General features: G+C 51.5%; 1 protein-coding gene across 1 annotated transcript; it reads right to left on the bottom strand.

The window, feature by feature from the left end:
• Window positions 1-8,632: 8,632 nt before the first annotated feature.
• LOC147733124 (uncharacterized) lies at window positions 8,633-13,881 on the bottom strand. The gene is made up of 2 exons (XM_086958931.1): window positions 12,738-13,881; window positions 8,633-9,243 (listed from the first exon to the last, which is right to left on the bottom strand). Exons 1-2 carry the CDS (start codon window positions 13,879-13,881, stop codon window positions 8,633-8,635), a joined length of 1,755 nt encoding a protein of 584 aa, XP_086815057.1.
• Window positions 13,882-14,464: the final 583 nt, after the last annotated feature.

The following is a 14,464-nucleotide window of genomic DNA, read 5'->3' as shown; positions in this document are numbered from 1 at the left end:
ACGTAGGCCTGAAGTATTGTCGGGATTAGCCTGTTACCAGACACGTATAATGGAATTTTATGAAACGTATGAAGGCAATCAATGGATGGGTTATGATAACAAATTTCGTAAGGCCAAGGAGCACGACTCATCCCTGATGTGGGATTGTTTCGACTCCATTTCTTGGCAGAAGCAGGTTATGCCGAACACGACGAAGTCATCTTCTTTCGGCGGGAATGGGGCGGAGCCTTCCCACCATTATGTGGTGGCGCCCTTTCGGGTGGGCGCCAACAGCGATCAGCACACAAAGAGTAACGGGAACTCGAGTAGAAAAGGGGTCTGTTGGAGCTTTGACAGGGGCAGGTGCACTAGGCCACAAGGGACATGCAAGTTCAGGCATGAGTGTGCAGGGTGCGGACAGTCTTCACAACCCGAGAGTTCGTGCAGAGCCAAGAATGGTGATACAGGAGGTAGAGGGGGGGCCAAACAGGTCTAACATCGACCGAGGGGCACCGTTACCTACTCCCGTTGATATCATGGCAATGATCCCTTGGCTGAACGAATATCCTGATCATGTCTCTGCCGGGGTGTTGCGAGACGGTTTTTCATATGGTTTCCGCATCCCGGTGGGGGATTTTCGGGGGGAAGCACAATGTAAGAACCAACTATCGGTTCAACAAAATACGGCGGTGGTACAGGCAAAGATTGCAAAGGAGGTGGCCCGAGGTCGGGTTACGGGTCCATATGAAAACCCGCCGATTGTTAACTTTGTTTGTTCACCGTTGGGAGTGGTCCCCAAGAAGGACCCGGGTGAGTTCAGGTTAATCCATAATTTGTCCGCTCCTAGGGGTCTTTCGGTGAACGATGCGATTGACCCGGGAGTTTGTTCGGTGCGGTATGCATCCTTTGATGAGGCCGTCGCCATGTTGAATCGCCTGGGGCCCGGAGCGCTGATGGCTAAATCAGATATCGAGTCAGCGTTCCGGTTGCTCCCGGTACACCCACACGACCAGCGTCTTTTAGGTTTTATGTTTCAAGGACGCTACTACATGGATAAATGTATGCCGATGGGTTGCTCCATCTCTTGTGCGTATTTTGCGAAGTTCAGTACTTTTTTGCAATGGGCGTTCACCAGAGCCACGGGCTTTACGCAGGTTATGCATTACCTTGATGACTTTCTGTTTCTGGGGGCAGCTGGGGACACGGAATGTGCACAGGCTTTGAGGGAGTTCTGTAATCTCATGAAACGTTTTGGCGTGCCACTGGCACCAGGCAAGACGGTAGGGCCATCTACTTCACTCGAGTTTCTGGGAATTGAGCTCGATTCTGTAGAGGGGTGCTTCCGTTTGCCCAAGGAGAAGTTAATGAAATTTAAAGCCTCACTTGAAATGTGCCTCGGCGGGAAAAAAGTAACTCTCCATCAGTTGCAACAAGCGGTGGGACAGCTTAACTTTGCCCTTAGAGTGATACCGATGGCACGCCCCTTTTCCCGCTCTATCGCACAAGCCATGGTTGGCCTCAAGGAAGGGCACCACCGCACACGACTGTCAGCAGAGGTTCGCCAGGATATGTGCATATGGCTGGCATTTCTGGCGGATTTCAACGGTCGCGTCGTGTGGAACAAACCGCCAGCTTCCTCCGAGGAGCTGGGGTTGTGGACCGACTCGGCAGGGAGTGTGGGCTTTGGTGCCATCTTTGGTAATCAATGGTCGGCACGAACATGGCCGGCGTGGTGGCACTATGGTGGGCTCACAGGTAACATTGGGTTTCTCGAGCTGTTTCCCATTCTGGTGGCCTTGAAAACATGGCCAGAGGGGTTTCGTGATCGCACTGTGGTGTTCTGGTCTGATAATATGACCGTTGTTGAATGTATCAATAATCAGGCAGCACGCTGCAAATGGATTTTGAGATTGCTGAAAGAAATTGTCCTGCTATGTATGAGACTAAACGTCCACTTTAGGGCAAGACACGTGCCTGGGGTACTGAACCAGGCGGCTGATGCGCTCTCTCGTTCCCACATGCAGGCCTTCCGGGGTTTTCTGCCCTCAGCGGACTTGGTGGCGGCACCATTTCCCGAAGCTCTCTGGTCTCTCGGTGACCCGGATTACAAAACCTCGTGGGAGAGAGTCTAGCACCCAGGACAAGGAAGGCATATGAAGGGGCGTTCCGTTCCTATTGGGAATTTTTGGGTTCAGCTAGGGGGGAGCATTGGGGGCAGGAGGAGTATGTCCTGAAATTTCTGGTATCACTACATCAGGCAGGCCGATCACTGGCAACAGCAAATAGGCACAGGGCCGCCATTGCCTTCATGGCTCAGGCTCATGGCATCCAGGACCCCACATCGTCCTTTCCCGTAAAGAAGGCTCTGCGTGGGTGGCAACGCCTTGAGGGTCGTAGGGTGGATGAGAGGCACCCGATAGGTCTAGAAAGGTTGTCCCTGTTAATGTCCGTACTCCCTGCGACATGTTCATCTCAATCAGAGACAGTGCTGTTCCGGGCCGCTTTTGCATTAGCATTCCATGGGGCTATGCGGGTAAGCGAACTGGTGGCGAGGAATAAGCAGGATACGGGGGGAGGTCTGTGTCGAGAACACATTCAAATTAAGGGGGAGACGATGGTAGTCTCAATAGCCAGGTCCAAGACCGATCAGGGAGCGATCGGGGACTGTGTGGTAGTCCAGCGGATTCCAGGATCTCCCATGTGCCCGGTAAAATGCGTGGAGGAGTATTTAGCGCAGAGGGCGGCATCATGGGGGGGAAGCTTGCTGAGGCACACCGACGCCACCCCACTGACTAGGTTTCAGTTCCAGCGGGTGTTAACAATGGCAATCGCAGCAGTGGGCTTGAACCCGAGCGATTTTGGGACCCATTCCTTCCGGATAGGGGCTGCTACAGAGGCTACAGCCAGGGGTCTGAGTGTTGAAAAGGTGAAACAGTTGGGGCGTTGGTCCTCGAATTGTCATAAAAGGTATGTGCGGTTGCACATGTTGTGAAGCTAATGTCATGCACTCACGCTTCTTGTTTTCTGTTTGGTTTACAGTTTCGCGAGCAGGCTTTGCGGGGCGGACTGTGCAGTTGACCCGACACCTGGGGACCAGCGGTCAAAGATCACCGGCTGAGGGAAGAGTGGTGTGGGTCATTGGCCACTCATACGTGAGGCGAGCCGCGGACGTATTCAAAGCAGGTGACATGATTCAAGTGGCTGGGGAATACGGGTGCAGGATGACCTTCCACGGAAGGGGCGGACTCTGTATTGACCAGTTTCAAATTTTTATGGAGGGACTGCTAGGGCGGACGAGGTCACCGCCGTCTGTAATCATAGTACATCTTGGGGGCAATGATTTGGTAACCATTGGTCGACGAGTACTTCTCGAGTTAATTTTATCCACAGTGAGTTGGTATGCAAGAAGGGTTCCGGGGTGCACGATTGCATGGTCACACATGATTCCTAGAAGGGTGTGGCGGGGGGCCCTCTCTGTGTCAGCTTTGAATCAGTCGGTAAAGAAAGTTAATAACAAACTTAGTAGGTTGTTTCGTTCAGGCCAGTTGCATTGTATTCCACATGGATGTATTCGGGGGGACCATATGTATCTTGAAGATGGGGTCCATTTGTCCCGGGAGGGGAATGTCTTACTCATAGGAGACTTCATAGCTTGGTTAAAGAGTTTGTGTAGCCATGACCTTTAGTAGGAGTTTGTGGGGGGTCCGGATAGCCGGTCAACTATCCGGCCTGTGGCGGTAAGGTCATGATCGGTGAGCAGTAATTGGAAGATCCCTAGAGGTGGGGCGCCACCCATTATGGATGGGAGCGCCCGGGGGGAGGCGGCCATTGGCCCCTCACACGGGGAGGCGGTACCCCTCTAAGGATGGGGCCGCCGAAAGGGAAGGCGGTCATAGGCCCCTCCCTGGGGAGGAGGGGCTACGGGCCCCTCCTGGAAATTTCCCGGGGCCAGGACATCCGCGACGGCGGATGTGGTAAGCAGTGTGGGGTGGGAGGGGGGTCTACGCTACCTTCTAGACACCTCACACGAGTCCTCAGACGACCACTAAGATGGCGTCGAGTAAATATGGGGCCCCCGTTAAGACAAGGGAAATTGGAAGTTGGCACAGAGGTACAGTCCTCTGTGCACCCGCCCCTTACAAGTAAGGGGGGAGTTCTGGTATTAGGGATCTGACACCGGTTACGACCTTGCCGTTGGCCCGTAATGTTAGGATGTACAATTTAATTTTGAGTATATGCATTTGCAGGATGTTTAGAATCTGCTAGGAGAACCTTTGTATTAGAGCTGTGTTAAGGTTAGCCAATAAACATCGTAATGTGAAAATGAAATTGTACACGATATGAAACTGTTATTTTAATGTTTTGATTTTGTTTCATATTTTAATAAATACGGCTGGGAGGGTAACTCCCTCCCGCCTTCCAAAAGTCAAGAACTGTGTCCGTCTTCCCATCCTTGGGGATTGTGTTGGGAGAGGGTGACGGGTATCCCGGCCATATGGAAAGGGGCGACCACTCGGTCCCCCCGAACGTATGGTAGGGTGCCCTGACCCCCCCGGGAAACCATTTTGGGCGGGGGGCGTGGCCCGGCTGGTATGCCCGAAGCAGCGTAGCCGGGGCGTGCCTTTTCCCGCCCAAGAGGGGTTGTCCTAGACACCTACACCGTTGGTCACGCCCCGTAGGCGGATCGGAGGAGGGTACACGCCCTCCCGAGGAAGAATAAAAGAGCAACGATCTAAGGAAGGATCCTCTTGTTCCTGTGCTTGGAAGCTGCACCTCCTCGTTGCACGTGAGCCCGAGACGGAACAAGGAGCCAATTTTGACCCACCCACCAGCCCCTTATGGCAACGATTAGTACTGCAATAAAGTCGATTAACGGTGATATTATCTCTTTTTCAGGTTGTTTTAATAAAGTCTGGATTGTCTTTTTTGAGGATAATAAAATGGTTGCTATTTAGCATGTTCTTAGGCGAAGTATCGCAGCCAAGTTGAATGATGTGTTACTTGTGTAAATAAAGGTTATTGTGTAATATCCATTCTAACCGTTATTCCATCCTCATTAGGTTCAAAATGTTGTATTTATTTTGGTCGGGCGGTAAGGTCATGATCGGTGAGCAGTAATTGGAAGATCCCTAGAGGTGGGGCGCCACCCATTATGGATGGGAGCGCCCGGGGGGAGGCGGCCATTGGCCCCTCACACGGGGAGGCGGTACCCCTCTAAGGATGGGGCCGCCGAAAGGGTAGGCGGTCATAGGCCCCTCCCTGGGGAGGAGGGGCTACGGGCCCCTCCTGGGAATTTCCCGGGGCCAGGACATCCGCGACGGCGGATGTGGTAAGCAGTGTGGGGTGGGAGGGGGGTCTACGCTACCTTCTAGACACCTCACACGAGTCCTCGGACGACCACTAAGATGGCGTTGAGTAAATATGGGGCCCCCGTTAAGACAAGGGAAATTGGAAGTTGGCACAGAGGTACAGTCCTCTGTGCGCCCGCCCCTTACAAGTAAGGGGGGAGTTCTGGTATTAGGGATCTGACACCGGTTACGACCTTGCCGTTGGCCCGTAATGTTAGGATGTACAATTTAATTTTGAGTATATGCATTTGCAGGATGTTTAGAATCGGCTAGGAGAACCTTTGTATTAGAGCTGTGTTAAGGTTAGCCAATAAACATCGTAATGTGAAAATGAAATTGTACACGATATGAAACTGTTATTTTAATGTTTTGATTTTGTTTCATATTTTAATAAATACGGCCGGGAGGGTAACTCCCTCCCGCCTTCCAAAAGTCAAGAACTGTGTCCGTCTTCCCATCCTTGGGGATTGTGTTGGGAGGGGGTGACGGGTATCCCGGCCATATAAGCCAGTGTCTGTCACTGATACTCACTGCTCGCTAACAAGGAAGAATATAAAATAAAGAGCCAAAGGTGTGCTTTGTCCCCATTCTGAGGTCACAAACAGGACAGGTACATACTTGCCCTGCTCTGAACTGCACCAGGTTGGACCTGGGGATAAAACCCTCAAGGATGCGCAATTTGTGCCCAGGGTCTAATAAAGTGTTGGGCACAAATCGGTGGTTGCACTCTATTCAGTATTTGCCCCCATTCGGAATCAGGGCATAAGACTTTCTGGGGTGGTCTCACGTTATCTTCCACCTGTACCTATCTGACCACTTGGTCAACTGGCACACCTGGCATGCCAAGGCCCCAGCACCTACAATCGCATCTGTCAACATCACTTCTGCCCATAATTCCCATTTAACCCTGTGCGCTGCACACAAAGTGTACTGAGGTGGCTTCTGCTGTTTGCAGAACTTTTCATATGAACTAATCTACATGTTCACCCACTGCATTCTTTTACTCAACAACTTTATCCTGCAGCAAGGTATGTGCCCAGAAGATTGAATCTGAACGCAGCCTCTAAGCCTGTCGCTGGGATTAATACATAAATCATTTACTGTCCGTGCAGCAGCATCTCTTTAGTGTCCTGGCAGCAAAGGGGAGGCAGAGATGAGGGTTAGTTAAATATGGGCAGGTTAAGTAAAGATCAACCACGGACACAGACAAACACAGCACAAGATATTTATGCCTAGTTTTATAAAACAATAGAGAAACCGCACTCAGACCGCAGGGTTAGGACAGGCAGTGAGGCGGGCGCGCGTGTCAGTGATTTACCGACTTCTGGGAGTATAGGCATGGGTGGTCAGTCCCATCAGGGCGTGGGGAGGGGCTTTGCCTCTGAATGGGGTCGGGCGGTCTCCCAGCACAGGCGTCAGCACTCTACCTGTTCCAGAAGTTTCGGAATCAACACCAAAATGTACAGCACCACGTGTGGGATTTATTAAATATGATTCTTTCTGCGTTTAGGAGGTAAGGGTCGAATTTTAAACTCTTGAGAGATTCTGCGATATTGCATTACGAGGTGCTCCGTGCAAAGTTACTCTGAAGTCGACGTACGACGTAAAGACGCGTCATCCGTGAAAAAGAGTGCCTTAGGAATGAGAATGGGGAATAGCGGGGATTTGGGGGGGCACCTCTTTTATTGTAGAGACTAACTTCGGAGAAAACAGAATTTGGAAAATGAAAAAGGGCGTTGTATGAAGAGCAGAAAATGCCAGTGTTTATTTTGTTCCACTGATCTTGGATTGACCAGCAGCCGTGTGAAGGAAGGGGCAAAGAACAGGCAGGGGAGAGCGATCTGCAGAGCGGAGCTCACATTTCAACACTCTCAGCTACTGTACGTGGAAGAAAAAACATAGAGCAGGAAATGCTGATTGGGAGGGAGGGGTGAGGGGGGGCGAGCAGACACCAGACCAGATTGAGAGTGTGCAAAAGGCCGCTTTTATTGAAACAGGTGCATATTTACAACAATACAAACCTGGCAACCGCCTCACAAAACTAGTCCTCACTAAATAAGATGTTACCTTACAACCCCAAACGTCAGGCCCGCCCCTAAAACGTCACAAACCCCGCCCCCACCCAGCAAAACATAATTACAATTCAAACAATACCAAAACCTGATAATCATTTAAATATCATCCCAACCCACCGCATAACATCACATTCCAGAAATTACCCACCAACAACTTACATTACCCAAAACCTTGTAACCACCCCACGAAACAACTGTTTAAACTTTTCAAGCCATAGCCCAACTTTAGCAAAAACCCAACAACCTTCATGTCCCTGCTGACCAAGAACGCCCAATTTCCGCACGGCACCTGTTCCAAGCGACAATGAACAAAATCTGATTGCTACCCCATATCCACCTGTTCCGACAAAAAGACCCGAAAAACATGGAAGCCTAAACCAAATAAATAAATAAAGGAATTAAATAAATAAATAAAAGACCCATGGAAAAGAGGAAAAAGGAGATAACTGAGAATAGGGGGGGAGGGGGGGAACATTTTCAAATAACTAATGAGCTCCCGGCCACCAGGTCATTCAACCTAAAATGGTGGCCGGGAGGAGGAGCCAGGGGAATATATAACTGGGCTCCCTCAGTAGGAACCGAGGGAGCCCAAAACAAGCCCAAAAGCAGCCCAAGGCTGGCGCTCCGAGCACACCCCCCCCACTAGCCCCTCCCAATCCGCCCGGGGGTGGGGACCTCCCTACGGTCGGCTGCCCCCCCCAAGCCCCCCTTGGGAGGGAGGGGTGAGGGGGGGGTGAGCAGACACCAGACCAGATTGAGAGTGTGCAAAAGGCCGCTTTTATTGAAACAGGTGCATATTTACAACAATACAAACCTGGCAACCGCCTCACAAAACTAGTCCTCACTAAATAAGATGTTACCTTACAACCCCAAACGTCAGGCCCGCCCCTAAAACGTCACAAACCCCGCCCCCACCCAGCAAAACCTAATTACAATTCAAACAATACCAAAACCTGATAATCATTTAAATATCATCCCAACCCACCGCATAACATCACATTCCAGAAATTACCCACCAACAACTTACATTACCCAAAACCTTGTAACCACCCCACGAAACAACTGTTTAAACTTTTCAAGCCATAGCCCAACTTTAGCAAAAACCCAACAACCTTCATGTCCCTGCTGACCAAGAACGCCCAATTTCCGCCACCCAGAAAAGAGGGGGAAAGGAATTACCCTCCTCTCTTTCTGCCCCCCAAAACTGACCAACCCAGGAACCGGAACGCCTCAACCCAAAAAAATTTGAATCTTCAAGCACCTGGAGAGCACCTCTCGCAATTCCAATAAATATAAATCCATCCCTATACGAGACAAATGCACACCATCGCTGCGAAAGAATTCCATAGTGTCATAACGGATGTCCTTATGGGACACCCGCCCAAAACCCAGATCTCTACAAAAATGGGAAACCTCCAAATTCAACTTCCTTCGCGCCTTATCAACCGCCCTAGGCTTGATCGCACCCCTCCAGGTTCTTCTAGGGACCAACTCAGTCCATAGAACATGGCAGCCCGCCCATTGTTGACGAATAAGGGAAAGATCCTTCTTCATCGCTCTCAATAAAACCACCCCTTTCACCCCACAAAGGTCATTCTCACCAAGGTGCAAGAGCAATACATCAGGACAAACACCTCCCACCAACCAAGAATTCAAGGCCGGGATAAGCTCCCTCCAGATCATACCTCCCTTCCCCTTCCACACAACATTAAAAAGACGAGAATTAAAACCAAGCGTGGGACCAAAATAGCTTCTTATAGCTTGATCTTCTGCGCGCCTAATGAAGGAATGTCCCACTATCCAGATCGTCATGACAGTAGAACGGGGGCCGGCCACTGAACCTGAAAAAGAAAAGCAGCATCAAACTCAAGAAAAATTATCATCCGCAGGCGCCATAACAGGATCAGTACGCACATAGCGCCTAAAACAGTTGGAGGACCAACGCCCTAAAGACATAATGTCTTGCTGCGACCAACCACTGTTATGAGCTTCTGTTGCTGCCCCAATCCTGAAAGAATGCGTACCATACTGTGTCTCATCCAAGCCCATGAAGCGCAGCGCTTTACGCAAAACCATGCGCAGTTGGTACTCAGTCACCCTAGAACCATCCATATGTCGAAAAACAGGGCCCTCAAAGGCGGCCCCCGAACAGTCCCGCAAACGCCTGGCCCACCTCAAAGGACACGTCTCAGAAGGGGAAGAAGCTTCCAGCCAAATGCCCCTCCCTTTGCTGTGTTGATCAGTTTTTGCCCGAGCCAACCAGACGTGCAGCCCTGTTTCCAAAAACCGAACATTCCCCCACCCCACCCCAAACGTAACTCTCGACCCCAGTAACTCAGAAACTCTGAAAGCACCAACAAACATCCAAACCATAAGAGTAGAAAACAGACAAACCTCAAACTCACTCAAACAAACTGAGGGCAAAACCTGCAAAACTCGGGCTAATGTCTGCCAAGACAAAGGTCGGCGAACCATATGTTCCCTACCCCTCTCCCTAGACCAACCTTCCAGCATGCGCTTACCCACCTCCCCTGCTGAAGGAGAATAGCCCCACAGTAATTTGCCCATGAACGCAATACCAGCCAATTTTCCAGCAATCGTCACGTGTGTCAGACCCCTGTCTATCAAGTGAAGAATGAACTGTACCACATCTTCAGATCGTCTCCAGCCCGGAGCGCGCCAGCCGGCCCCAGATTCTAGAAACTCCTTCCAGGCCAATTCATACGCTGCCCTAGTGGAAACTGCGAGCGAACCTACCACCAACTGCAAAACCCTGTCTCGCCTACAGTCCACAGATGTTCTGGCATGCGGGCCGGCGTCCTGTCCGCCTCCGAGGCTAGCCCATGGAATCTCTCCCACTGTGAACGAGACAAAGCATCCGCAATGTCATTGTCCACACCAGGAATGTGTAAGGCCTTAAAACTGATGTCATACGTCAAGCACCCCAACACAAAGACTCGCAAGAGCTTCAAGATGTGAGCATCCCTGGCCGACTGCCGATTGATAATGTCCACCACAGCCTTATTATCAATTCGAAACAGCACTTTTTTGTGAGCAAGCTCCTGACCCCACAAAGTCAACGCCACCACCACAGGGAAAAGCTCAAGGAAGGCAATACTCCTGCCTCCGTTCTTCCACGCAGCAGGCCACTGTTCAGCGCACCATCTGCCCTGCCAGTAAAGACCGAAACCATCACTGCCTGCAGCATCTGAAAAAATGTGGACGTCCCAAATCCAATTCTCTTCTCTGTACAGAGGAATGCCATTGAAAGAGTGTAAAAAGGCTACCCACATCCGCAGATCCTCCTTAACACCTGCTGACAAGCGGACGTGATGGTGAGGTAAAAACTGACCAGACAGAGCTCTACCCAAACGCCTGCAAAAAGTTCTACCTGCCCTGACCACCCTACAAGCAAAATTAAGATGGCCCAGCAGCACCTGAACTTCCTTCACTGTCACCTTTGCTTTGTTCAACATAACATGTAAGAGGTCCAACATTTTTGCTTTTTTATCAACTGGTAAGCGTGCCTCCATAACAGTAGAATCAATTTCGATCCCCAAAAAAGACATGGTCGCGCAGGGGCCCATTGTCTTTTCGGGTGCCAACGGCACACCTAAAAATTCCATCAGAGTTTGGAATGTTCGCAAAGCATTTTGGCATGCTGGGGAATTGGGAGCACCTACAAAAAAGAAATCATCCAGGTAGTGAGTCACAAGCTGGTGTCCTGACGTGTCGGTGAAAAACCATTGGAGAAATGTGCTAAAGGTCTCAAATAACGCACAGGATATGGAACAACCCATTGGTAGAGCCTTATCAACATACCACTTTTCTTGAAATTGAATCCCCAAAAGATCCCAGTCCCCAGGATGTACTGGCAATAAACGAAATGCAGATTTGATGTCACATTTTGCCATTGCCGCACCAGTGCCGGCAGATACAACCAGGGCCATGGCCACATCCACTGAAGAATAAGACACGGAAGCAGCCTCACCATCAATGAAATCGTTAACTGATGAGCCCTCCGGCCATGACAAATGTTGAATCAAACGAAATTGCCCAGGCTCTTTTTTAGGTACCACACCAATTGGGGAGACAATAAGATTTTCCAAGGGCCAATCATAAAAAGGACCCGCCATCCGTCCCTCACGCACTTCCTTATCCAATTTGTCTTGCACCACCTCTGGATGTTCATTGGCTGACAAAAGATTCTTTGACCACCGCCGCAACCGCGGCCCTGTGTAACCAAGTCGAAAACCTTCCTGAAAACCATCCAACAATAACTTAGCAGCTTCGACATTCCCATAACCCCTCAGGGCCACAGCCAAATGAAAAGGATTAACTGGCGTATGAGCCTTTGGGCCCAGATCCAGAAGTGTTTTTCCCCCCCTGTTAGGCTGAGGCTGCTGTGCAGGAGCAGGGGCATTGGCTGTCTGCTGCGACCACTGTCTGCCCCCTGTAACTCGAGGTCCCCAACACCTGGACAGTGGGTGCGTCCTACCACATTGGGAACATTCGTGTCTAAATTTGCAATACTCCCTCGGGCAATATCCTCTGTTAAAATCCCAACATGTCCCATTGGTAGATTGGACTGACGCAGCTGCACCCACCCCTCCCCGAGTGGGCTTACCCTGAAAGGGCCGTGAAGGTAATGGATACCCACTAGCTGTGAAAATCATCTTGCCACCCGCCGATGCTCCCATAGTGTGTTGCCACAGGTCATTATCTAATTCCCCCCATTTCACTTCAGGATCCCAAGCCATCCGAGCCCGGAATTCCTCATCGTACTGTGACCAGGCATAACCACTGCCAGTAATCTGCGCCTTTCTGATCACGTCCATATACTTAAAAAGGGCCACACTGCGCTCAGGGAATTTCTCACAGTACACGCTAGCATATATAAGAAATGCCGCTGTCCAGTTTTCTATGGTCAAAGGAACCTTTGGGCGCTTGGCCAACTCGTACTCTTCCTCCTTCGACCCCTCTTTAGACCTAACTTCCCTATGTAAGAGCTTCAATAATTCCACGTACTCCCCTTTCCAAATCCTTTCCTTAGTGGACAGCATTAAATGAGCGCCCAACGGTTTTGTGACGCCCATGTAAGGCAATTTCTTTATTTTAAGCTCCTTGCTATGTGGGGGATCCTTACCTACCTCCATGGGCTCCGTAACAGTCCCAGAATCCACCTTAGAACCTACACCCCCGTCACCCGTACCCACTCCTTGATCCTTAACATAACGACCTTTGTGGAGCTTAAGATCCACACCCTCTGAAGGAGGATCCCCCCCCGTTCCAACAGAAACCATCAATGGCTTGTCCCGCGGCCCAGCAAGCTCACCTGGATTCAATAAAGGCAGTTGGGCCGGCCTCGCTCTCCATGCCATCTGTTCAACATCTTCGCCTGACCGAGGAACCCTCACCGCGGGGCCGCTCTCCCGAGTTGGTCTGGAGACTGTAGATCTCGGACGCACCACCACCGGTGCCTGTAAAACATCATCAGAAGCGTGAAAAAGCCCCCCCCTTGCACCCTCAGCACGTATCTCGCCCTCCTCAGGGCTCTCCTCATCGTAATCTAAAACCAAAGATTCCTCCAACCTAGGAGGGGCCAGCACCTTTGACGGACTCCTGAAACCAACCTGGGCCTTACCAGCCCGTACTGACACCTGAGGCGGGGGAGCCGACTGAACCCGTCTGTACTCCCCCAAACGTTGACCAGTTTTGTACACTTTAACCAACGATGAATCCCTTTGTTGATGAGAAGAAACAGTTGGGGCAAGCGAGGACGCGCCGGTCCTGCTTCTGCCAACCCCGCCGATGTCCAAAGAACCTGACTCTGGGGCCAGCGAGGACGCGCCTGGTCCGCTTCTGCCAACCCCGCCGATACCTGTAGAAAGAGAAGTTGGGGCCAGCGAGGACGCGCCAGACCTGCTTCTGCTGACCGCGCCGAGATCCTGAAAGGAAGACGTTGGGGCCAACGAGGTCGCGCCTGACCTGCTTACGTTGACCGCGCCGGGGTCCCTCGCCGGTACGGGGTATGCCGCGCCAGGCTCCACCCTCCCTTCTCCTCGGTGCAACTGGGCCGCACTCCACCCTACCAAGTCTGCCTCTCCACGACGCTCTCTGACCTGCAAAGAAAAAGGCTGAACTGATGTGCCGGAACCCTTACTACCAGAACGGCCAAAACTACCAACACCACTAGCCATACAAAAACCAGAATCCTGAAACTGCCCTTGGCCAACCTCCCGAGAAACAGACCTCTTAGATCGAACCGACAACCCCCGCCGAGGAGGGGAAGGCTCCACGTCCTCACCACCACTGCTCCAGTTCAACAACTCCTGAACAATCCTAGACGCAGGACCCGATGCCAGTCCACCCTGCCCTTTCTGCTGGATATCAGAACGGGGCTGCTCCATCCTCCCAAGCGATCTGCCCCCAACAGGCAAACCTGGAAAACTCAAAGTGCCCCCAAAACCACTCGGCATATCAGTCCCTTGAATGGGTGTAGCGCTGCCCGCATCACGGACCCCCTCTGCCCAGGAAGGAAAAACATCCAAACCCTCCCAAGATCTAGCACCCACCTGCCTATCACCACTCTCCTGCAGAGGAAAACCAACAGCCCCACCCACAGAGGGCTCAATGAACCCCCCGCCAGACCCAGAAACATCTTGTGGACCAACCAACAAAGCACGACCAGACTGCATACCCAGCAAACCTGCCCCAGCCCTCCTTTCCACCTGCGCCCACTCCCCCTCCCCCACAGAACCACTATGCACAGAAAGCACCTCCCCCCGGGATGAGGCAGGGGGGGAAAACAACAGGGGGCTATATGGGACAAAAGCAGACTGTACTGTACCACAGGCAACATCACCACCCTGTAAAACCTCCACAGAAACACGGGCCGGCGTCGAAAAACGATCGCCACCAGCCCCCTCGCATGCCTTTTGATTTACCACTTGTTCAGCCCCTCGAGCCCCCCGACCCGATAAATCAATAAACTGCCCATCCGGGCCAACAACCGGCAGCACGCCCTCACTGACAGCGCGAGGCTCGGAAATTCGAACGCGC

This window comes from Lissotriton vulgaris, chromosome 2_1 (assembly GCF_964263255.1).
Source record: "Lissotriton vulgaris chromosome 2_1, aLisVul1.2, whole genome shotgun sequence".
NCBI classification, from domain to species: Eukaryota; Metazoa; Chordata; class Amphibia; order Caudata; family Salamandridae; genus Lissotriton; species Lissotriton vulgaris.
Note: the sequence above shows the minus strand (reverse complement) of the source record. Positions and strands in the feature narration are given on the sequence as shown.